At 30.5% G+C, this 26,927-nt stretch overlaps 3 protein-coding genes across 3 annotated transcripts; 1 reads left to right on the top strand and 2 right to left on the bottom strand.

Moving 5' to 3' along the window:
• Positions 1 to 9,349: 9,349 nt before the first annotated feature.
• On the bottom strand, positions 9,350 to 10,569 carry LOC113859905. The gene is made up of 2 exons (XM_027492567.1): positions 10,131 to 10,569; positions 9,350 to 9,852 (listed from the first exon to the last, which is right to left on the bottom strand). Exons 1-2 carry the CDS (start codon positions 10,567 to 10,569, stop codon positions 9,350 to 9,352), a joined length of 942 nt encoding a protein of 313 aa, XP_027348368.1.
• A 3,202-nt stretch (positions 10,570 to 13,771) lies between these two features.
• On the bottom strand, positions 13,772 to 20,755 carry LOC113859904 (probable disease resistance protein At5g63020). Its single transcript, XM_027492566.1, has 2 exons — positions 20,516 to 20,755; positions 13,772 to 16,195 (listed from the first exon to the last, which is right to left on the bottom strand). Exons 1-2 carry the CDS (start codon positions 20,753 to 20,755, stop codon positions 13,772 to 13,774), a joined length of 2,664 nt encoding a protein of 887 aa, XP_027348367.1.
• A 5,257-nt stretch (positions 20,756 to 26,012) lies between these two features.
• Positions 26,013 to 26,927, top strand: LOC113859903 (syntaxin-125-like). The gene has a single exon (XM_027492565.1). It carries the CDS (start codon positions 26,013 to 26,015, stop codon positions 26,925 to 26,927), a length of 915 nt encoding a protein of 304 aa, XP_027348366.1.

The following is a 26,927-nucleotide window of genomic DNA, read 5'->3' as shown; positions in this document are numbered from 1 at the left end:
TCAATTACTGAACAATTGACAGAATTTAATAAAATTCTGGATGACTTGGAGAACATTAAAGTGAATCTTGGTGATGAAGACAAAGCCTTTTTGCTACTGAATTCTCTACCTAAGAATTATGAACATTTCAAAGATGCTTTTCTTTTTGGCAAGGAGCAGACCATTACATTGGAAGAGGTCCAAACCTCTATCAGAACTAAGGAGTTGCAAAGGCAACGGGAAACTAAGTTTGACAGTAATGGGGAAGGCTTGAATGTGTCAAGAGGGAGAATTGAGAAGAAAATGCAAGGACAAAAGGGGAAGAGGTCTAAGTCTAAGTCCAAGAATGGAGAAAAGACTAAATACAAGTGCTTCAATTGTCACAAGACAGGTCATTTCAAGAAAGACTGTCCTGAAAAAGGCAACAACAATGCAAGGCTCTCTGTTGATTCAGCAGACCTAGCAGCTGCTGCAGATGGGTATGAAAGTGCAGGGGTTTTGGTTGTATCTACATCACAAACCTCAAAGGATTGGGTCATGGACTCAGCCTGCTCCTTTCATATGTGTCCAAAGAAGGATTATTTTGAGACCTTGGAGCTGAAAGAAGGAGGAATAGTCTTGTTGGGGGATGATCATCCCTGCAAAGTGCAAGGTCTTGGAACTATCAGATTGAAGATGTTTGATAACAGGGAATATCTTCTCAAGGATGTGAGGTATATGCCTGAACTAAAAAGAAATCTTATCTCTATAAACATGTTTGATGTTTTAGGATACTCAACTAAAATTCAGCATGGTATTCTTAAGATTTCAAATGGAGCTTTAATCATTGCTAAAGGTAACAAGGATAAAAATAATGGCTTGTTTATCTTGGATGGTTCTACTATTATTGCACATGCTGCTGTGGTTAGTAATTGTTTAATTGATAAAGCAAAATTGTAGCATCTTAGACTTGGGCATGTTAGTGAAAAAAGATTAATTGAATTGGAAAAACAGAATTTACTTAAGGGTGAAAAACTGAATAAGTTAGATTTATGTGAAAATTGTGTGCTAGGAAAATCTCATAGGATTAAATTTGGGTCTGGCATGCATGTTTCAAGTAGACCTTTTGAGTATGTGCATTCTAATTTATGGGGACCTTCAAGGGTTAAAACTCTAGGTGGAGGTTCTTATTTTCTTACCATAATGGATGACTTTACTAGAAGAGTTTGGTTGTATGTGTTAAAGGATAAAACTGAAACTTTTAATGGGTTTAAGGAATGGCACACTTTGATTCAAAACCAAACAGGACATAAACTTAAGGTTTTTAAAATTGACAATGGCTTAGAGTTTCTTTCAGAGCAGTTTGCTGAGTTTTGTAGGAATCAAGGTATTAAAAGGCATAGAACAGTACCTAATACACCTCAACAGAATGACCTAGCTAAAAGGATGAACAGAACTATTTTGGAAAGAGTGAGATGTATGCTTCTTGGAGCAGGAATGCCAAAGAGTTTCTGGAGAGAAGCTGCCACTACTATAGTATATTTGATAAATAAGTGTCCCTCATCTAAAACTCCTATGGAAGCATGGATTGGACAGCCAGCAGACTACTCAGGACTGAGAGTATTTGGATCACTTGCTTATGCTCATATTAAGGAAGGAAAGTTAGAACTAAGAGTTGTCAAGTGCATTTTTCTTGGATATCCTGAAGGTGTGAAGGGTTACAAGTTGTGGAGACTTGAAGTAAGAAGAGGAAGGTGCATTATAAGCAGAGATGTCACCTTTGATAAAACTAAAATGGGTATGTTGATGAAAGAACAACAGAAAAATACTTTAAATAGGGAACATACTCAGTTTGAGATGGAGTCTCTTACTCAAGTTTCAGATACAAAAGGAGAAAATTCTGAAGTTGCAGATTCAGAAATAGAACCAACAAAAACATCTAGTTCTGGTGCAAATGCAGCTACAAACTTGTATAATGATTCTGATTATTAACTGGTCAGAGACAGAACTAAGAGGATTCATAAACCACCAAACAGATTTGGCTATGCAGATATGATTTGTTATGCTCTTAGTGTGGCAGAAGAAATTCAAAATCTGGAGCCAAGAACCTTTAAAGAAGCCATGGAGAGTTGTGAATCACAGCAGTGGATGAAGGCTGTACATGAAGAAATGGAATCTCTTATGAAGAACCAGACTTGGGAACTTGTAGACTTACCAAAAGACAAGAGAGTTGTAGGTTGTAAATGGATCTTCAAGAGGAAAGAAGGCATATCAGGAGTGGAGTCACCAAGATTCAAAGCAAGACTTGTAGTAAGGGGTTTTACTCAAGTTGAAGGAATAGATTACAATGAAATCTTTTCACCTGTTGTGAAACACTGCTCTATAAGGATTTTATTGAGTTTGGTGAATCAGTTGGACCTGGAATTGGAGCAAATAGATGTGAAAACAACATTTTTACATGTAGAATTGGAGGAAACAATCTTTATGCAGCAACCAGAAGGTTTTGCAGCAGAACAGAATAAAGTTTGTTTGCTAAAGAAGTCTCTATATGGCCTAAAACAGAGTCCAAGAATGTGGTACAAGAAGTTTGATGCTGTTCTTGTAAAGTTTGGCTTCAACAGGTGTAGATATGACAGTTGTGCGTATGTTCTTAAGAGAAATGAGAAGTGTGTGTTGTATTTACTGCTATATGTGGATGATATTCTGCTGGCCATTCCTAACATAAAAGAGATAAAGACTTTCAAAGACAGACTCAGTTCTGAGTTTGATATGAAGGACCTTGGACCAGCTAGAAGAATCTTAGGCATGGACATTGTAAGGAACAGGACTGATAGAGAACTGTTTTTATCTCAGCAAAATTACCTAAAGAAACTGGTTGAAAGATTTAGAATGCATCAATCTAAGCTTGTCCATGCACTTTTGGGTTCTTTTACTAAACTTTCAGTTTCTCAGGCTCCTAAAGCTGAGGAAGAAAGGAATGAGATGAAGTCTTTCCCTTATGCAAGTGGTGTTGGTAGTATCATGTATGGAATGGTGTGCAGCAGACCAGACTTAGCTTATGCTATTAGTCTTATAAGCAGATTCATGGCAAATCCTGGTACAACTTATTGGAATACTCTTAAGTGGGTGCTTAGATATCTTAATGGTACATTGGATTGTGGTTTGAGATTCAAGAGGGAGCTAGCTGGAAGTGATGCTATAATAGGGTATGTGGATGCAGATTTTGCAGGCTGTATTGATACCAGAAAGTCCATTTCTGGTTATGTTTTTACCTTGTTTGGGACAGCAGTCACTTGGAAAGCAAATTTACAATTGGTGGTAGCTTTATCAACTACTGAGGCTGAATACATTGTTCTTACAGAAGGTGTAAAGGAAGGATTATGATTAAGGGGTTTGGTTGATGATCTAGGCATAAGTCAAGTTAGGATTAATATCTTTTGTGATAGCCAAAGTGCTATTCATTTGACAAACCATCAAACTTACCATGAAAGGACTAAACATATTGATGTGAAGTTTCATTTCATTAGAGAAGTGATTGATTAAAAGGAGGTTCAAGTGCTGAAAATTACAACTGAGGAAAATCCTGGAGATATGTTGACAAAGTCCCTTCCTAAAGTAAAGTTCAAGCATTGCTTGGACTTAATTAATTTCACAAGGTAATTGAAGATAAGTGGGAGAGCAACTCAAGGAAACAACTTATGTCTAATGTTTTAAGTCAAGGTGGAGATTTGTGAAGATGTTATGACTCAAAAACATGTTAAAAACATAATAACAAAATTGCTGTTAGAAACTATTTGTTTCCAATTCAGTTAAGACTATTAGTTCCCTTTATAAAGTTGGTTTCTAGTCTTCTTACAAGGGTAATAGCAAGGTGGATTCTTTGTAATCAGTTCTTAATAAACTAGTGAATGAGTTTTGGTTGCTCTCTCTGTGGATGTAGGCTACATTGGCTGAACCACATTAAAGATCTGGTGTTTTTCTTCTTTTCTTTATCATTTTTAAGTTTTCTACATTTTTTGTTTTCTGTCATTTTTTTGTTTCTGGTTTGCTTTGTGAGGACACAAAATACTTTGTGGGGACACGACTCGACATGCAAGTGTGTAGTTAGGCCACAAATATCCACAGCAATCTAGCTACAATACATCACTTTGTGTGGAAAATGTTTAGGAGATTACCATCTAACTTGTGAACCAAAAATCACGATGCTATGTTACATTTATATATTTATAACAAAGAATACAAAAATATTTACTAACAAATAATATAGTATACTAATTATATTTATATATTTAATAGTATATAAACATTCTATATTGATGAAATTATCTATTAATATAATATATCGTATTCTTAGGGTTTATTTGGAAATTGAGTTTAAGAAGGGAAGGGAGAGGTTAGAGAGATTTAATTATTGTTTGAGAATTAATTAATTTAGAGGTAAAGGGTTAGAAGATTTTTCTAAACCTCTAAAATCTTCCTAAACTTGATTTGATGAGTTCTCTAGTTTTGAAGTTTTTTAGTTTATTAGAATTTTTTTATATTAACAATTAAATAAATGAAATAGGAAAAAAATATTTTTTAAATATTAATTTTTAGAGTGAGAATTTTTTAAAAAAATATAAAATATATGAATTTTAAAAATATTAATTTTTAGAGGGAGAAAATATATAACTTATTTATTTTTTAAAACAATTAAAGAAAAGAATAGCAATAAATTTTTTTTGTTCAAAATATATTAATTTTAGAGTGACATTTTGTAAAAAATTTATAAGAAATAGAAATATAATTTTTAAAAATATATTTTTAGAGTGATAGTTTCAAAATATATTAATTTTTAAAAACATTTATTTTTAGAAGAAAAAAATATTCAATTTTTGTTTTTTTTTAAAATAAATAAATATAAATAAAATGTATAAAAAATAATAATATTATTTATATAATTAACCCATGTCACCTTCTCCTCTCCATATTAAACATTCAAATAAGAGAAAGGTTTAACTTCTTTCTTTTTCCCTTCTCTTTCCTTCCTTCTTCCTTCAAATCCTTCCCTTCCATCTCTTTTCAAACTCTCAAATAAAGCTGTAGTAAAACATAAAATATATATTTTAATAATTTTCTTTTTTTAGTATATATATATATATATATATATATATATATATATATTATAATATAGAGACTAATACAATGTTAATTTGTTAATAAATGATAAAAAATTTTAAGTGTGTCTTATCATTTTTATTAGCCTTTTTTCATTGTTAATTTATTTTTAAAATTAAGTAATATGAGTTGAGTAAAGACATTAAGGGTTCACTTGATATTTAGAATAAGAGAACTTGATAGGATAGCTTTTTCTATCTTATACTGCTTCTAACATTTGTTTAATTAACAAAATATGTTAATTTTATCCCAAAAAAATGTTAGTAAGACACTTTTTAACACATTTTATTTATTAACTAAAATTTATTAAATATTATAAAAAAAATTATATAGATCTTACTCTTAATTTAATATATTTTTGCATATTTTCAAACTTGTTTTAGTTTTTTTTATAAGATATAATTTTTATTAAATTCTTTTACTAATTATAAAAAATAAAGACCTGTTTTTAAATATATTAATTGTTAAAAAAAAAAACTATATACATTTTGTTATAAGATTTGTGTTAATATTTCTTTACTCATTAAAAGTAAATGTATTTGCAATTGTGCAGTTAGGCCACAAATATCCACAGCAATCTAGCTACAATACATCACTTTGTATGGAGAATGTCTAGGAGATTACCATCTAACGTGTGAACCAAAAATCACGATGCTATGTTACACAAGCATCACCAGTATCAGGACACGAACTGCACATTTGGTGGCTTTCTCTACGCATTGAGTTTATATATATAAAATGAGAATGAGTGAGACTCGAGATTTACAGTTCAAAAGCATAGATTGCATAAGACTGGACATTTTTACTACATTCAATGAATATGCACTGCTGTTTGTGTTAGTGAACCCCGCATGAATGGTTCAAAAATTTCGGAGCATATTTTGGCCTCATTCTAAGAACAAGCTCATTGAGATTGCGTTCGCGTTATATGATATTTATTAAATAAAACTCTTCATATGAGTCTTCTAATATATGTCAAGAATTTTATAGAGTTAAACATGTATTATAAGAGTATGAGTATGTGCCCAAATACGGGGGCAGTTGAGAAATAGAATCTAACAGGAAGACTAATTATTGATAAACATAACAAAAAGAAGATCCAAATTAATTAAAAGCATATAAATGCTCTCCCCGCAAGTAATATTAAAGAGTACGAACTGCGTGATGTGACAAAACCACCAAAATGAACTATGTTGTGCTTAACGTATTTCTTATTTGCAGTCATATTTTGTGAAGCAGTAATTCATCCTGAAAAAATATTTTGCCTCACTTATACAATGCTGAATTTTACTATATAAAAATTATAATTATAATTAATAAATCACTAATTAAGGAATCAAAAATAGATTTTTTTTGTTAAAAATTTAAAAATAGTATTTATCATGAATTTTTTTAACTAACATTGGTCAGCAAGATTCTTTTTATATTAATATAATCATCCAATATTATGAATAAAAATTGAACACAGCCGTCGTTGGTTTTCCTTTTTCAAAAATAGAATGACTCAACAATGGAAAGCTATCCATTTTAGCCGTCATTATAGCTAAAATGCTTTGTTAGGAGACAGGACCATCTAATTAACTTGGATATATAGTATGAGGAGGGAACTTATATTTAACTAGATTTTTTTTTTATCAATTCAATAAAATATTTATTAAATTATAGACGAAATTGAAAAAAGGATTAAAAAGTTTAAAATTAAAGTTGTGATTTACTTTAAATTGGCTCGTGCCATCCTCTTAATTAGCGTTATGAGATATCAAAATAAAAAATTAACAAAAATGCATAGAGCAAAACAATTTTTGTAAAAGTACTAACACAAAAAGTTTATAAAAATGTAGAGACTAAATATATATTTGTCATATATTTTTTAATTCTAATAAATAAGGTTAAATTTGATATTAGTCTTCAATATGTTTTTAATTAATTTTAAATTTCATAATTCTTATTTTTTTTTCACTTAATAAAATGACCTGGCATGTGAATTTTTTATTCTGCTTTGAAACGTTAATCAGCATTTTGGTTATTCAGGTTTGATCACACCTTTTGGGATATTAATTATTTTAAATTACATGAAACCCGTAAATGATATGATTTCCTGACCACTTACTTGCTCACTTTTCCTTTGCATGCCATACAGCAAATATGCATGTAATTCGGAGACAGTTGATCATCTATTGTGAATGCATCGAAGCAGGTGACTTGTCTTGTGTCTGGAAACTGGATCATTTTTACTAGCCATAGAGATTGTGAACAAAAATGTTATAGTGGTTATTTATTTTTTCTTGTCTGACATGCAATTGCAACCTAATAGTGTGGTTGGTTAATGTATGTTGTGTAACAGGTATTTTGAGACTCTAGTTCTAGTTCTATCAATCTTGAAGGGTCAATATTATACTGATAAAACGATCATAGTGCGTTGGAAATGAAATAAAAGAAGGGAAACTAAGTAGTAAAACTTGTAGCCCTTGCAAATAAAGGTCATAATGCTGATAAGTAACAATCTCATGATTTGTCTTCAGGTGTGAAACTACGATATTGGCGAGAACTTCCAACGACATTTTCTACCCAGAAGTTTCCTTTTTTTTAATACTGCTTTGGCAATGCGTGCTGGTCACCAATTTGCTTAATTGTACCTCAAGAAGTATTTGACTTATTTTTTAATTAGATTGATAAAAATGCTTGTTTTAAGATATCTCAAATTCTCAATGTGACTACACAGATATATAGAATTGAATTAGAAGGATATTAGAGAATTGATTTCTCATTTTATACAAATCTCAACCCAATATGCCCCTGGAGAATGTAATTAGGCTACAAATTAATCGATTGGCTAAATGTTTATTCTTACACAACTTCTTAATTTGACAAAACATATAGATGGCTGAATTTGCAGGTATCACAAACTTGATGTCTCATCTTGCATAAGACAATTCAGTATAACAACGCACGTAGGCTGCATATGGATTGGTCATATTCTCTTATTCTTACATACCTTTATTTTATTTTCTTTTATTGAGAAGAATACAGAAATTTTTTAATATCTTTTATTAATTGATGCTAACCAGTATGAACATAGGTTAAAGAAGAAAAGTACAACCCTATTTTTTTCAGACGGGAAGTATGTTCATTTGCTGCATATGAACAAATATAAATTTGTCTTTCTGAATCACCCTTCTTTCTAACTTCACCAGCTGTTCTGCTTTATTGGAAGGTCCAGTTTGTATAAGTTTCTAGATATTATAGAAGAAAAAAATTAATATAAAAAATAAATAAAACTCCTCCCGTGTTTTTCTTCCTTTGTAATTTTACTTGTTGATTTCATTTAGTCATAGATAATAAGCTAGGTACTAACTTATGATGCTAACAAAAGTTTCAGAATAATGGTTTTACTTTTTTAAAATTGATTTCGATTGTTGTACTACATATTTTGTACATACATGGGGAAGCAACAGTGGTCTAGTACAATTGCTATAGAAGAAGAGCGAGAATCTGGTTTGATGTTTTTTCTTTTTCTGCATAAGCTTATTTAAATTTGTTTACCATTACCAAGCATCTTATACAAAAGGCATATGCTTTTTTCTCTTGGGGCGCGCAAGGTACATCTGAAAAACTACCTTATTGGCTTGGCAAACGAATATATACCAACCATTTTTTAAATTGATAACTCTAGAAGTTTAAGGTTCTATACACCAACAACCATTCTTGGTCAAGGCTCAATGCATCCCTGGAAAACATGATCAAATCTCAATTCACTGGGAAGGTGCGAAGACAAGAGTTCACTCTTCAGTCCTTGAGTTTACTATTATATACTTTTTTATTTTTTATCAACAAATAGATAATGAACAGAGTCTCCCATACAACACATGTAGGAGGAAGAATGAATCCTGAAACTAACTCCACAAAACTATCGTCTTCTAGGGCAACAAAAATTACTCATCAGTATGTTAAACAAAATCATTATGATCATGTGGGTAAGTTTAGTACACACAAAGGGAAATAAGTGAAAATCCTTAGTCATAAAGGTGAGACAGGATTACATATTGAAGTATTTGAGTTCTTATGATTCAGAACTGAAATGTCCAAAAACTAAACATTCAAGTATTAATGATAATAAAACAAGCTGATGGATCGATACATGTGCCACTCTTACGATGAAGAATATTAAGATAAATGTGGAAACAAATTAATGAGGTCACACATATGGCTTCAACCCTCCTAGCCAGCGAAATTGCTAACGAAGAAACCCCAGGTCGTGATCTGATTTAAAATTTGATTGGAACTGGTCTTTAAGGTTGGGTCTTATCACTTCTGAATTGTTCCACCAGTGCTGGTTTCCTTGGATTGCAATCAAAGTGTGCTTGGCAGAGTTGGAATTCAAAGAAAGCACAGGATGCACATGTTGCCACGTTACACCCACATTTTTAGTAACAAAGAAATCAATATTCAGAAACGACATTTTGATTGGAATTGGTCTTTGAGGGCTCTGTCTTCCCACTCTAAATTGTTCCACCAGACAACTTGTCCTTCGATTGTAATCAATGTGTCCTTGGCAGAGTTGGAATTCAAAGGAAGCTTCCTCAGCTATGGGCAATAATCTACTGAGATGAATTTTTGGGAAGGAAAAGCCAATGCTCTCTAGCTTCGGCAGGAAATAAAGGGCAAGATGTGTAAGATTTGAAAATATATGACTACCAGCGTCCTCTCTATCTGTCCCACTATCTTCCTTCACCACTTCTTCAATGGAATCACACTTTGATTGTTCATTGTCGATAAAGATTCTAATATCGACGCCATTTCAAGTTGGTCCTTGATTCCATTAAGATAACAACATGTTGAGCAATCCCGCAATTTGGTGGAGTGAAGTAGTTTATGCATGCCTAAGGTTGATAACTCAATCCACAGTTCCTCCAACTTCGGTACGAACTCCAACTTCTCTAAGAATGTTTTCTCTCCCTCTTAATTTTCAAGTTTCCATCTATTTACAAATCTAAACACTCTCAATCGCACCAAACTTTCTATCACTTCCAAAGGAATTATTTGAAGATCAAATCCAACCTTTTCCATGAGCAAGACCCTTAAATTTTCCAAATTCTTCAGATCAGTTGGAAACCTTTTTTGTATACTTGTCATTGACAGATTAAGGAATTCCAAGTTGATTAACTTGCCAATTTCCGAGGGAAGATGCTCAATTCGGATTCTTGACAGATCCAACACTTTCAATTTTGACATAAATTGGAGATTTGAATACTGATTAATGTTTTTCCTTATACATAAAGTGATGAGATTTGGACACAATGGCAATCGCCAACTTTCTCCAGCATTTATGATTGAAATCCTCTCTACAGCATTTAATCTTTCAAAATTCTTTTCTGATTCTATTGCTAATGTTTCTCCCTCAACAATTACTTTGTCTTTATTTTCATCTTGATCACGGAATAACCATAATGCCATATCTCTGATCACGGAATAACCATAATGCCATATCTCTGATCACTTCATGCATCGTAATGGAAGGTAATTCATGAAAATCATCTTCAACAACGCTCTCCAACAGACATGAAAGCTTTAGTTTTTCAACAATAGATTTTCCTTGCACATGCATGTCATATATACTCTTCTTTGTGTTATCTTTATCAAGAAATCCCTCTCCTATCCATCGATAAATAAGACCATCAACTTCAATTTTAAAATCTTCTGAATATAATGCACAGTATAAGCAGCACAGCCATGACATACATTATGCTCACAAGCCTTAAGGTTCTAATTGGCATGGTTCTACAGAAGCATGCCAGATGGTATGTCAACCGCTGTCAAAGGAGGAAGCATCATCTTCATGCAGATTAACTTAAGAAGCAACTAAATTAATTCAGTCTGCTTTTCTTTTCCTGAAAAGCGCATGTGGAAAGATCCTGTGATAAAGTGTTGACTCGGAAGTCATGAGCAACGCTTGGCAATGAGAACAACTTTTGCAACCAATTGGTTTTTAAACTTGAAGGTGAGCCTGTAGGTGGTTCCTGCTTTGCAGTTTTATTAGCATAGTAAATAATTTTCCAAGAGGAACATGGAGTTATTGGTTGTGCATTGTTGTTGGCATCCTTATGTTGTACCATAGTTATGCTCATGCAAGAGTTCTTTGAAGCTGTGCAGCGGAGGCTTATGAATGAATATATATCTAACACTATCCACACTCTTATTCTTCCTCTTTAAAATGCTACGGTACACTACGCAAGAAAATTTTTAACGAGAAAAACGAAACGTCTTTCTTTACGTGTAAAGTTTATAGTAGCTTCCACCTTATCTATACTTTTATAAATCTTTTTTAGAAGGCCATGCGTCAACTCCCTGTGCCATTTTTTCTTGCTCAACTACTGTGGCTTTGATGTCATTTTTGTGCAAATTTCTAATGTTTTAAATTAAAGCATTTTGGGCTCAACCGTGCAAAGCACTAGCCTGTTATATAGTTCTCTGTAAAGGAAATTCGTGATAGCCTTTTCTTATTTGCCATGTTAGGCACGTGTACAGAGGACTCAGCATTTCTTCACAGGGGTTGCTTCTTGCACTCCCTTCTTTCCACTTGCAATCTTTCTTAATTTGTTTTAGTTTTTTTCACAAATACCCTTATTAATATTGGGGTTAATTTTTTTTAAGTTAATATAATAATTACTAATGATTCCTATGCAATTGAATCAATCTTCTTATAAAAACTAGCAAGTATCTTTTTTTTGTTCTTATATATCAATCATTAAAGTCATTGTAATCATGTAAATGTTAGTAATAAATTATTTCATTGATTTTTTAGATTTAGGTGAAGGATGAAGATTTACATAATAAATTTTTTTATTTATATTTGTATTCATTGTTAAAATGTTTTTTTTTTTTTAAATTTAATTTCTAGAATTAACAAGTTTTCATAAACAAAGTTTCAAAAACTTTTTATATTTATTGTTCTTATTCATATAATAATAAAGTATTATTACTTGAACTATTTCTTATATTTGAGAATATATTTAACGAGCATAATTTTTATTTAAAGATTATAAGAACTTTAAAAATAAAAGTATATAATTAAAGTTAGTTGGTGATTACGTGATTAATTAAAGAAGTTACATATGATTTATATTTAATTCTAATAGTTTAAATAAGATATATTAATCTATACAAGTCAATTATAGAAGTTTATTTTTCTCAAAGTTCATTCTCATTTAATATGGCCTTATACTCTTCTACATTCAAATTTCACTCGTTAAAAATAAAGAGAAGAGGAAGATGAATAGGAAATTGGTGAGATAATGAGAAAAGCTGCTTTGTTGGTGGAAAAAATTGAGATGGAAGTGAACAGAAGATAAAAAGAAGTCAAAAAATAAACAAATAAAGAAGAGAGATGATTTAAATTTGCAATATGTTTGCAGTGAAAAATTATAATTGTAAACAAATAAATTCAAAAGCAATTTGATTTTAAATTCTCTTAGTTTCTTTTAAGTGTATTGTAATCAAAATGAATGAATAAATATTGTAAAGCATAAATTCAAGCAGGAATAGTAGAACAAAATAGAAACAGTATCAATTGAACATAAAGTTTTATAGAAGTATACTAAACAAAGACGTAATTGTAGAAAACAAAAGCATAAAATGAACTAAACTAGAAACAAATTGTAGAAAAAGTAAACGTACGACTCTCAGCAATGAACAGCAACCATCGTGAGTCTCTTAATAGCTGGTGTTTAGCTTGGTGCAAAATTTTAAGGCGTAAAGATTTCTAGGTGCAGTGTTTGGGTGCAAAAAGTCATCCTTGATGATGTCAAGCTTCTTAGTATTTATAGGCAGATAGACCACTATCATTCGCCTTTTTTTGCTGGCACTTCTCAATAACTGCTTTCAACCGTTGTTACCCATTATCCATGACTGACTTTGATCATGCTGTTGATTGTAACTTTTTCTATAACTGGTGGTAACTGCTCATGAGCCTTATAGTTCTTTTGGTATCACTTTTTGAGCCTTATCATGTCTCTCATAGACTTAGAATATTTTTCCTTTGATTTTCTATTTTTTTAGCAATTCTAAGAAGAATCTAAGAGCTCGTTTAGTTTTGTGGACTTAAAATAATTTTTCTCTCAATTTATACCTTTCAGCAATTCTGAAGGGAATCTGTGATCTCACTCAGGTTTTGTGGTCTTGAAATATTTTTTTACCACTTCCTATTTTTCAAGTAATTCTAAGGAAAATCTAGGACTTGAAAAAACCTCTAAAATACTTCGAAATGTAATCTTTTCAACATACGACTTCTCTAGACTCTTTGAAACTCCTTAAAGAGTAATTTTTTTCGACATAAACTATATAGGACTTAGAATATTTTTGTCAATTCTCCCTTTTTCGACCAACTATGGCTTACTTCATTCTGGAGACTTAGAAAAAACTTCCAAAATTCCTCAAAATGGATATCTTCCAATAAGATTTTAGTACATAGATAATTTTACGAGTCCTTAGTTTACAAGTACTAAATACAACATAGCATAGCAATCTTATAAACATTGAAAAAGAGAGATAAGAGTAACAAAGAAATCGTGAGAAAATCTCCCACCAAACAGCTTTTGATATAACTGAAAATCATGAGAAGCGTTCATAACAAAGAAATCGGCATAGTATCGTGGCACTCTCACAATCGTCGACATTTTGATTGGAATTGGTCTTTAAGAGCGCTGTCTTCCCACTCTAAATTGTTCCACCAGTGAACTCGTCCATCGATTGCAATCAATGTGTCCTTGGCAGAGTTGGAATTCAAAGGAAGCTTCCTCAGCTTTGGGCAATCATTTACACGGATGAATTTTAGGAAAGGAAAAGCCAATGCTCTCTTGTAAATGCTCTCTAGCTTCGGCAGGCCATAAAGGCAAAGATGAGTAAGATTTGAAAATATATGACTATCAGCCTCCTCTCTATCTTCCCCACCATCTTCCTTCACCACTTCTTCAATGGAATCACACCATGAAACTTTGAGATGCTCGAGAAGCGGAGCATACCTCAGCCATGTCAAATGAGTTATTGAATTGCATTTACCAACAGTCACCCTTCGAATTCGAAGGTTGTGAAGAGGGCATGGGCCAGAGATGGACGAACCTTCCACTATATTAACTCGGTAGAAACCTACATCTTCTAGATTCTTCATTGCCGACAAAGATTCTAATATCGACGTCATTTCAAGTTGGTCCTTGATTCCATTAAGATAATATAATGTTGAGCAATCCCGCAATTTGGTGGAGTGTAGTAGTTTATGCATGCCAGCTAAGGTTGATAAGTCAATCCACAGTTCCTCCAACTTCGGTAAGGACTTCAACTTCTCTAAGAATGTTTTCTCTCCCTCGAAATATTCAAGTTTCCATCTATTTTCAAATCTAAACACTCTCAATCGCACCAAACTTTCTATCACTTCCAAAGGAATTATTTGAAGATCAAATTCAACATCTTCCATGAGCAAGACCCTTAAATTTTCCAAATTCTTCAGCTCAATTGGAAACCTTTTCTGTATGCTTGTTTCTGACAGATTAAGGAATTCCAAGTTGATTAACTTGCCAATTTCCGAGGGAAGATGCTCAATTCGGATTCTTGACAGATCCAACACTTTCAGTTTCGACATAAATTGGAGATTTGAATACTGATTAATGTTTTTCCTTATACATAAAGTGATAAGATTTGGACACAAAGGCACTCGCCAACTTTCTCCAGCATTTATAATTGAAATCCTCTCTACAGCATTTAATCTTTCAACATTCGTTTCTGATTCTATTGCTAATGCCTCTCCCTCAACAATGACTCTGTCTTTATTTACATCTTCATCACGGAATAACCATAATGCCATATCTCTGATCACATCATGCATCTTAATGGAAGGTAAGGCATAAAAATCATCTTCAACAACGCCCTCCAACATACATGAAAGCTTTAGTTTTTCAACAACAGATTTTCCTTGCACTTGCATGTCATATATACTCTTCTTTTTCTTAGCTTTATCAAGAAATCCCTCTCCTATCCATCGATCAATAAGATCATCAACTACAATTTTAAAATCTTCTGGATATAATGCACAGTATAAGAAGCACTTTCGGTGTGTTTCGTCTGGGAGTTTGTCGTAACTGAATTTGAGAACACCAAACACTTTCTCTTCCAAAACGGGACCTACCCAACAAGAACTCCTTAGATCACTTTTGGCCTGCCTCCATGCTTCAACACTTCTCACTCCAGCCATGGCACTTCCCACTGTAATAAGTGCTAATGGCAATCCTCCACATTCTTTAGCCATCTCCCATGCTAGCTTTTCAATTTCTCCATGACACTTCCATGTGTCTTCACCTACTTTTTTACAAAACAATTGAAATGCTTCTTGCTCTGATAGACATTCCACCTTGAGTTTCTTCTCAGCTTGCATTTTAGCGCACACATCCTCAAACCGTGTGGTGAACAATACTTTTGATTGGTTATTAGTTTCCTTCGGAAGTGGCACTCCCACCATTTCTAGTTCCAAACTTTTCCATAGATCGTCTACCATGAATACAAATTTCTTTTGCTTCAGGACTTGATAAATCCTTGCCACTTTTTGATCTTGACTACTTCTGTTCCAAAAGCTATCATCAATCTCTAACCTGTTTCGAATATCATTCATAATCCTATTGATATCACAATCTCTAGAAACTACGACCCACAACACTACATCAAAGTGGAGGTTCCTTTTTCCAAATTCATTATGAATTCTTTTCATAAGAGTGGTTTTTCCCGCTCCACCCATTCCATACAAACCAATGATGCCTATATTTTCATCTTCAATACTATTCCAAACTTGATTGAGCATCAAATCCAAGCCTACAGTCTCAACAGAGGGCATTTCAATGACTGGCTTAGGTGGTAGCTTATAAGCAATATCAACACTACCAAAATGCTCCCTTCTAGTCAACAGTTCATTCACATTTTTGAGCATATGAACGATTCTTTTTCCAGACTTGTAGCTTAACACACAATTCTTTGGGCAACAACCACTCAGACATTTATTATTGGAAATTTCTTGATGAACTGTATTAATTTCCAACATTTCCTGTAAGAACATGCGGATAAGCGTGAATCATGAATAATATATTTTAAAAAAAATATTATTTATTGTTTTATTTGCCTTTCAATCTCTAACACAACTATTGAGAGATATTTAAATCTCTTTATGTATCCATCGCCCAAAACTGAACGTATAATGTGTTGTTTAACATTTTATAATTTAAAGCATTTACTCATTTTTCTAACAACATCGTAATATTTTAAAAAACAATCTTTACTCATTTTCGAGGTTTGAAATTGGCAAATCATACAAAGACTTTTGTACTTGGTGAGTGTATAAAAACTCAATATGAACAAATCAAATGATGTGTTAATCCTTCTAATACAAGGAATTACTTTTGTTTACGAAAAATTAGTATTTTTTTTAAGTTTAAAGTTAATTTTGATATCATTCATTATTTTTTATTTAATTTAATCTTCTTATATTTATTTTTTATCAAGTTCTTTTTTTTGTTTTAACGATATTAAATATTATTGAAAAATAAATTTCAATTTAATTGAGAGTTCTTTAAATATTATATTACAGTTGACATGTAGTTAGGTCCGTTCTTGACTTTTTAGAGCCTAAGGCAAAACAGTAAATTAAGGTCCCTTTCAAAAAAAATTATAAAATATAATAGAATAAAATAAAAGTATATGTTAATAATTTCATTAAAATAATACTTTTTTTAAGAGAATACAACTTTTTCTCATAAAATTACAAAAAAAAAATCTTTTCATTCACATGACTTTTATATTATCATCAACTATAATATAGGAATTAGATAAAGCTTTAAATCTAAAAAAATTAATGAGTTAATTATGTTTATGATAAGTAAAATGCGAAGAATTGAAGAAATTTTTTTGTTTTTATTTTTCTTTTCTAACTACAAATTGCAATTTTTATTTTGGACTCTTTTCAGGCCGGAGTCCTGGACAATCGTACTCCTATACTATTCTTAAGGCTGGGCTGAGTGTGGGCATTAAAAATAAAATCCTAATTTTGGACTACCATTGTTTTATCTTTTTTTCTTTCAATGATTGTTAAAAAAATTTTAGAAATTCTTTTAGATGTTGAATTATGATTAATTAAAACTTTGTTGAATTCATTAGTTAAAACGATGGATTGAATCAAATTATTTTATGAACCATTTTGTTTCAAACAAAAATCTCTATTTTTCTCAATGATTGATAGATTTTTGTTTCATTATTAAAATTTAACCTTTACCTTAATTTTTTGTGTGTTTTATCGTCTAATATAAAAATTTTGATGAATCATCATGACTTGGTTCATTATTCCATAAAGAAACTCAGTTCTTAACAAAATTAGAAAAAGATTTAACATTGTTATAACAAAAAGAAATAACTTACTACATAAAAAAAAATTAGAAGACTGATTTAAATTTAAAAAAATAAAGAATGAAAACTAAATTAACCTTAAACTTAGAGGAGGAAAATACCTTTTTTTCCCCTTATATATCTATATTCTTTTAAAACCTATAGCATATACAAAGAAATCATATATTGAATATTAATTAGTGTTTTATATCCATTCTCACATACACCTTTAGTGGGAGGGTGTAAAGGTTAAGAGAAATTAAGAAGAGAAGAGACGGAACATGATGAGAGAAAGAAGATGCAACAAAAAAGAAGGCAAAAAAAAAAGAAAAAGAGAAAAGAGAGGACATTGAGAACTTAAAGGAAACCTGTAAAGAACATGGAATAAACTCAAATTTAGAGTAAGAAAAAGTAGATGAAGAGCTTAGAGCGATCGAAGAAGCTTGAAGAAGTAATAAAAAAATGAGAGAACGAAACATTGGTTGATGGAGAGAGATGCATATTAGGGTACATGACTATTCAAAGATTTTATTTTATTTTTTAGTTTATGAATTTAAAATGAATTAATTGCACCTTTTAAAAATAACATTGTAGTTGACTATATGTCCAACACGTTAAATAATGTTTACCAAACTAGCCTATGTTGTATTAAAAATCTCGTTTAATTAGATAATTTATTAAAAAAAATATTGATTTAATTTAATGTAAAAATTCATAAAACATAAAAAAGACAAGTGATTGTATAAGAAAAAGATATTCATCTAAAAATAAATAAATGAAATTTATAATATAAAGTAGTTAGATTTTTAGGAATTATTATATTTAATAATGGTTTAAAAATTTATTGTAAGATGAATGTCAATAAAGAGTTGTCAATTCAATTTTTTATATATTTGTTATAATGCTTTAACTTTTCGATAACCAGCGACAAATTTATATTATAAATGTTAACCAAATTTTATTTTTTATCATTCTTTTCATAACACACTATTAATTAAATTATAAATTAATAAAAATAATTTAATTAATTTTTTATTTTGTAAAAATATTATAAATTTTATTCTCTTTAAATATTATTGAACCTATCCCTACAGTTAACATTTATTTTAATTGGTTCTAATTAATATTTTTATTAGATTTATTTACAAAAAATAATAATAAACACTTCATAAAAATTATTAAATTGACTTATGATAAGAATCAATAAAATCTTCTAATTTTGTTTATAAAAAACTAAAAGAAGTAATTTCAATAATTTGTTATTGGTGACTTTTTTTACTTAACAAATTTCTAAATTTCATCACTCTCAAAGTTTTACTTTGTTATTGGATACAATATGCTTGTGATAACAAATATTTTCACCCTTCAATCTATTTATTTGAATTGAACGAAGTGGTTAAAATATAGTACAGTTTAGGAAACTTCATTTTAAGAAATATAGAACATTTAAGATCATGCACCACATAGCCAGATTGAACAGAGAATAGTGAGCTAAATGTTTTTATGGCAGATATAGAGATAATAACCAATAAGATAAAATATACAAGATGCACGATTCAAGGATTTTTAACTAAGCAATGCATGATTATTTGAAGCCTTAATGATTGGGCAGATATGGTTTCATTGATGGTATTGAGATTTTCTACGATTGAAGAACATAGCGTGGTTTCATGTCAGAATTTGGTTTGACCTTTTGGTTGGGAATAATGACTTGAACATCAATTCTTGTTGGAGAGTGAAGCCACTCGGCTTGTAAGAGATTTTAGAATGAAAATGAAGAATGGTTACGAAATTTTTTTTCGTGTATTTATTTGTTTGTTTTATTTTATTTTATTTAAATTTGTTAATTATTTCTTCCTTAATATATTATTAATAATTTAATTAATGACTTAACAATTTATGTCAAGATAAAAGAAATATTATTAACCATAAAAATAAACTAAATATTTACTAGTATCATAATATTTTTAAGCTTCTGTCTAAGAACTTTAGTTTTTATTATTAGTGTTAGTTAAAGTTAACAAAATGAGTCAGTTCGATGGGCTGAGCCAAAAAAATTTGTTAAAAGGACAGGTTTGGACTCTAAAAAATAAGGCTCAAAATTACTTCAGGTCATTTTTGCTCGGTGCAGATAAGTCTGGTACTTGGTAGAGTTTTAATAGCATTGGCTCATGTAGACTTGAGCAGTGTATATATATATATAAAGGAGTAAGATCTTTTTGCACTAGTGTAAATCTTAAAACTTAAACTCGATTTAAATTGTTTATTTAACTTACATCTAACGGATTATAATTTATTACTTCATTAACCGTTAGATGTAAGTTAAATAAATTACTCATATCGAATGTAAGAGTTTTTAGACTTATGTTAGTACGAGAAGATCCTTCTCTCTCGAACTAGTGATCTATTACAACTTTAAAACAACAAAAAAAATGGTCTAATACAAAAATTAGACAAAAAAAAAACAAGTGACCTATTAGGATGTTACAAAAATAACTTAAAATGGCCTGAAATAAAAATTGAAAACAGTAAATATATATATAATAGATTTTTTTGAATAATAGTCTTTTATTACAAAAACAATAAAAAAAATTAGCATGTTACACAAATAAAAAATAATAATAATAAAAAATTATTTAAATATTGTCGGGCTAGCCCATATAGAGTTAGTCTTGAGCAGTAAAAATGCAAGTCAATTTTTACTTTAAGCTAAATAAGTTCAACCCGTTTGAATTCGTTACCCGTATTGGGTCGAATCGAATCACCCGTTTTAACAGTTTTATTTTTAATAATTGTTAATTGAACAACATTTTATTTTATTTGTATTCTCTAGCTTTTCTCGTTTTAAAGAAGAAAAATTTCTCTAATCAGTTTCTACATATATTTTATATTATTATTATTATTATTAAATTGAGTTTAGCTTCTTTTTTTAAAAAGTATCAATATAAGAAATAATGGGCAAATTAAAAGCTTTAACATTGGAAGATACCTGTTGAAGATTTAGAACTTCCTGCAGCCAACCATGCACTTCATTTGTCCTTTGCTTCTCTCTCGTGTTTTCAGCACTCTGAATTCTTATTTGCATATCCTTTTTCATGTTTTGAAGCTGATCCCATTTTCTTTTCAGTGAGTCTACATTCTCCTCCAACTTATAAACATAAGCAGCTTTTGTTTTGGTGCAATTGAACAAACGAGTGGCAGCATCCCAGATTATTCCCAACAGTTCCATGCCTAGCTTTGATACAATTACAATCTCAATGCTTATAGGAAAAGACAAAATCTCAAAGTTAGAATTATTATTTCATTTCTTGCTCATAATTCATAAATAAAATATAAAAGGAACATGAAACATGCATGCATGCAACGTTCGTTGTATATTTATTGCTCACCTTTGATGAAATTGTGAAGTTAGAAGTTGTGTATGAATTATTATTTTGTTTTATAGTTTGTGGAACTTGCCTAATGATTCCTTTCTGCAGTTGTGAAGTCCAAGTCTTCTTCACTTTATCTTATTCTTTTGACAAAGGTATCCTTTGCTTTTGCTTTGGTTATTCTTATGTAAGAGACTAACTCTACATTAAATACGCACGAAAGGTATAAGAGAAATTTAAGTACCAAGCATGGATTTTGAATAACTTGAGACAAACTTGACTTCTATTTTTCCTTCCATTATTTGTAGTGTGTCTAAATTAGTTAGAATTAAATTGGCATTACAGGATAAAAGTGAGGAAACAAGACGAAACTTCAACCCAAAGCTTACATATGATTTTTTTTTTTCATATGATTTTACATTTTTCTCTAACTCTCTTTTTATTAGTTTAATTTCATTTATTAAGCGAATTGTAACGTCCTTCCTTTAATTTTGATAAGTAAAGAAATTAAGAAAATTGTATTTTTAGATTAGTAAAATGTAAATTATTAAGAACGGCTAATCTGACTTTATGGTAAATAAATTATTAGAATTTAATTATTTTTAGGTAAATTTTTTTGAGTAATTTTGTAAATAATTAATGGTAAATTGATAAATACTTTGAAATGCTCTTACTGATTGACATTAACACTCTTCGTTTATTAGTAACTACAACTATGAGCTCCCATTACAATCTATAGATCTTTACTCTGGTAACTCACTGTGCCAAAACAAATTTTTAAAGTGTTAACTTATATAGCAGTTAGTAAAAACTGTTTTATAATAATACACTTAGAGAGTCGTTAGTTAATGTTGAACCACTCTCTAATGTATACTTCTGAAAGTTGTTCTATAAGAACCGTTTTCTAAAATCACATAATTCAAAGAATGTTTATGTCTTAACTGTTCTCTAAAGTTATTATTAGAGTGTCGTTAACAAAAAAATAACTCTTCAAAGTCACTTTTAGAAAACGATTAATAGAGAACCGCTCTTCAAAGTCTTTAATTTTTACAAATGAAACATGTTGAACTCATGAATTTCTTCGTTTTGCCAAAGAGTTTGTCTCTTTTACCTCCATAAGTTCTCTTCATTTTCTATATACTATAAAGTTGCTCTTTTTGGTCTCTTTCACATGAGGTTCTCTTTATCTTCTCTGCACTAACAATTGCTAAAAAAATTAGTCTTTTTCACATTTGTAAGTATCTTTCTTACATTTTTCTCTATTCTATTTTTTTTTCTTTTTCTCTTTATTACCAGTAAATCATCCTACTAATTTATTTTTTTTCTTTCTACTTACTAGTGTTTGGTTCATGCAGATGTGTTGTGTTTAGTTAACACAACATACAAACTCATGTTTCAATTTTAACTTGTAATAAAAATGAAGGAATTTCAAATGTCATACATGTAAATTAAAATTTAATCATAACAATAAATTAATTTTAGTTTGTAATAAAAAATTCACAAAGAAAAAAATTTTAAATTTCAAATTCGTAGTTCATACTCATACCTTGGAGAGTGGTTATATAAATTGCTCTCTAAATAACATCCACTTTGTGAGAGTAATTCCACGTGAAACTGCTCTCCAATATCAATATTTGAGAGTGTTTATTTAACCACTTTTTTACATATAATACATTGTATATTATAGAATTTTAAAGTAGTTTAAATGCTCTTTATGATAAAATGAAATCGCTCTCAAATCTCTTTTCTGACATAGTGACTCTTCCAATGATGTCAATGTATGTTGTCAATGTTAGTATTTATTCAAAAATTAATTTCTATTGAATCTATAAATAAAAATATATGAAGTGTTTGTCATCAACATTCATTAATATTCACTCAAGATTTAATCTTTCTTAAGTCTATAAATAAAAAATATGCGGTGTTCAACAATTGTGTAACAAAAACTTGAGTCTACATCTATTATTTTTTAGAATCAACGTAAAAAGTAGTATTTTTTATATCACTACTTTCTACATCAATTGTTTAATGCAATCAACTTTCTACATTAATTTTAAAAAATGTTATAAATATTATAGAAAGATGCAAAAAATTTTGAAATTTCTCATCCTTAATATCATAAACTTTTAAAAGATGTAATTTTTAACACAAGATTCTAATTTATAAAAATTATATGTATATTTTATATAATTTTCAAGATCTATTTAATTGTAAGAGGTTTAGATAAAAAAAAATTCTAAAATTTCATTGCTTTTTAATTTTTTGTATTTTATATTTGTAGAAAAGGTTTTATCATTTATAAATTCTTTATGATGTAAATCATAATTTATAACTACAAGATATAATATATATATATATATATATATATATATATATATCAGATTATCAATATATCTTTTAATAAATTTAACATTTATCATCAATTTTTTTATTATATTTTTAACCATCCAATTAAAAAATTTCTCGATCAACAGTCTATATTACATACAAATTCTAAAAAATATTTTTTTCTTCTTTATCAAAGTTAAAGGCGACATTAGAATCCGTCCATTTATTACTTTACAATTTTTTCTTTCTTATCTTCCTATTTCTTTCTAAAGAAAATACACATCACTTTAAGATGTAAATTTAAGTTTCTAGCTAAAGGCTCTTCAATACATGCTACCTCTGTTATCTACTCTTTGCAATTTTCATTTTAACATTGGTTAAAATATGTCGCTATACAAATAATTTGTTATTTTTTAACAAATAAAAAAGTTATTAAGCCAAGATAATTTTATTTGCATAATATTTATCTAATAAAAAATAAACTAATAACAAAGAATATAAAAATATTTACTAACAAATAATATAATATACTAATTATATTTATATATTAATAATATATGAACATTCTATATTGATGAAATTATCTATAAATATAATATATTATATTCTTAGAGTTTATTTGAGAGTGGAGTTTAGGAGGAGAAGAAAGGAGTTAAAGAAATTTAATTGTTATTTGGAAGTTAATTAATTTAAAGGGGAAGGGAGGAGTTAGGTGTAACACCTCAAATTTTGAATAGGTATTTATATGTATATATATTAATAACATAATTATGAAATTCCCTTGAATGATGATTGATGAGCATAATAATGTGAACATATGTGTGTTTAAATTATGTGGTGATGAGGTGTATTGGATGATAGAATACATGTGTATGAATGTGTATGAATGCATATAGGTAAATATGTGAGTACAAAGTGTATATGTTGAGAATGTTTGACTGTGGCTGGTTTGGTTAGATTGAAAATTTGGCTAAGTGTGTAATATTAGAATGTTCTCGTTGTACCGAGAGGATTCTCGCTGTAGCAAGAAGGTCCTGAGAAAAAAAAGTGAGTTTGTTGCGATCTTGCTATAGCGAGAGGTCCCTCGCTGCAGCGAGAAAGGAGTGCAATTTTGGGAGTAGTCTCGTTGTAGCGAAAGAGTCTCGTTATAGCGAGATTTTGCAGAAATTAAAGTGTAATTTTTTCTGATATTTTTGTTGTAGTGAGAGAGGATTGTGACCAGAAAAGATTTAAAGAATTTAGAGTTTACAAAATTCATTTTTTCCTTTTCTCTTCTCGAGATCTCTTCAATCCTCTCGACTCTCAACCCTATTTCACTAATTAAAGTGCACATTTGGTGGCTTTCTCTACTCATTGAGTTTATATATATAACATGAGAATGGGTGAGACTTGAGATTTACAGTTCAAAATCATAGATTGCATAAGACTATGCACTACTGTTTGTGTTAGCGAACCCCGCATGAGTGGTTTAATTTCTGAGCATATTTTGGCCTCATTATAAGAACAAGCTCATTGAGATTGCGTTCGCGTTATATGATATTTATTAAATAAAACTGTTCATATGAGTCTTCTAATATATGTCAAGAATTTTATAGAGAGTTAAACATGTACTATAAGAGTATGTGCCCAAATACGGGGCAGTTGAGAAATAGAATCTACCAGGAAGACTAATTATTGATTAACATAACATGAAGATCCAAATTAATTAAAAGCATATACATGCTCTCCCCACAAGTAATATTAGAGAGTATGAACTGCGTGATGTTAAAATGAACTACGTTGTGCTTAACGTATTTCGTATTTGCAGTCATATTTTGTGAAGCAGTTATTCATCCTGAAAAAATATTTTGCCTCACTTATACAATACTAAATTTTACTATTTAAAAATTATAATTAATAAATCACTAATTAAGGAATCAAAAATAGATTTTTTGTTAAAAAATTTAAAAATAGTATTTATCATGAATTGTTTTAACTAACATTGGTCAGCAAGATTCTTGTTATATTAATATAATCATCCAATATTATGAATTAAAATTGAACACAGCCGCCGTTGTTTTTCCATTTTTAAAAATAGAATGACTCAACAATGGAAAGCTATCCATTTTAGCCGTCATTATAGCTAAAATGCTTTGTTAGGAGACAGACCATCTAATTAACTTGGATATATATATATAGTATGAGAAGGGAACTTGTATTTAAATAGACTACAATTTCAGCTCCTAAAAATAAAATAGCACAAGTGTTGAAGGACAGAAAAAAAGATGACCAAGTCATAAACCAACTTAAGATTACATTTTGAAAACAGCATTGACATTTGTAAACAAAGGAGTAATCTTTGGTGCATCCAAGTTTTAAACACCCTTGTTTGATTAGAGTCAATTGGCTGGTCCTTGTTTCGGAGTCACTGTAGGCCTCTATTACATCCACCAGGAGTACCACCCCAAGAAGAAAAAGGACTTTTCTCCTCGGAACCTTTCGTTGGTGACAAATCAACAAATTAACAAGTTGTTTTTGTCACCTTCTACTTTCCTCCCCGTTAATCAATTGATCATAATCCCGTGGAGGATGAGGGCACAAGCACCTCAACATTTTTTGTCACAGGAAGGAACATACACCACTATGTTGTTAGATAAAAATTATCTATATGGTTTGTTACAACCTTTCTATTACTAGATTTACCAATTAGCACACAAGAGAACAATCATAACAAAGCAAAAATATATATATAAAAAGAGAGAGCGAGAGAGAGAAAGGTATTAGTGATTGTTCATTAAATCAGCAAAAATGAACGACCTATTCTCAAACTCCTTCAGACAATACGGTGACCCGCAGCAACAAGCGAACCTTGATGACATGGAGGCCGGGAAGGAAAGTGTGAATCTGGATAAATTCTTTGAAGATGTAGAGAACGTAAAAGAAGACATGAGAACCGTTGAGAAGCTCTACAGAAAATTGCAAGAGGCAAACGAAGAGAGCAAAATAGTACACAATGCTAAAACAATGAAGGATCTTCGAGCCCGAATGGACAAAGACGTTGAACAAGTCCTCAAACGCGTCAAAGTGATTAAGGGAAAGCTCGAAGCCTTGGAACGTTCCAATGCAGCAAACAGAAATGTTCCAGGGTGTGGTCCAGGTTCTTCAGCAGACAGAACACGAACCTCAGTGGTTAGTGGCTTAGGGAAGAAACTGAAGGACATGATGGATGATTTTCAAGGGTTGAGAGCAAGAATGCAGATGGAGTATAAGGAAACAGTGGAACGAAGGTACTTCACTATAACAGGAGAGAAAGCAGATGAAGAGACAATAGAGAATTTGATATCAAGTGGAGAGAGTGAGAGTTTCTTACAAAGGGCAATTCAGGAACAAGGTAGGGGTCAAATAATGGACACAATTTCGGAGATTCAGGAGAGGCATGATGCTGTTAAGGAAATAGAGAAGAACTTGATAGAGTTGCATCAGGTGTTTCTGGACATGGCTGCTTTGGTAGAGTCTCAAGGGCAACAATTGAATAACATAGAGAGCCACGTGGCGCATGCAAGTTCTTTTGTTAGAAGAGGCACGGATCAACTTCAAGAGGCTAGAGAGTATCAAAAGAGTTCTAGGAAGTGGACGTGCTATGCCATTCTTCTTGGTATTATACTCGTTATTGTGTTACTGTTTCCTCTCTTTACTTCGCTTTTGCCTCATTTATTAAGCTGA

Source organism: Abrus precatorius, unplaced genomic scaffold (genome assembly GCF_003935025.1).
Source record: "Abrus precatorius isolate BTA unplaced genomic scaffold, Abrus_2018 Scaffold2, whole genome shotgun sequence".
Lineage (NCBI taxonomy): Eukaryota > Viridiplantae > Streptophyta > Magnoliopsida > Fabales > Fabaceae > Abrus > Abrus precatorius.
Note: the sequence above shows the minus strand (reverse complement) of the source record. Positions and strands in the feature narration are given on the sequence as shown.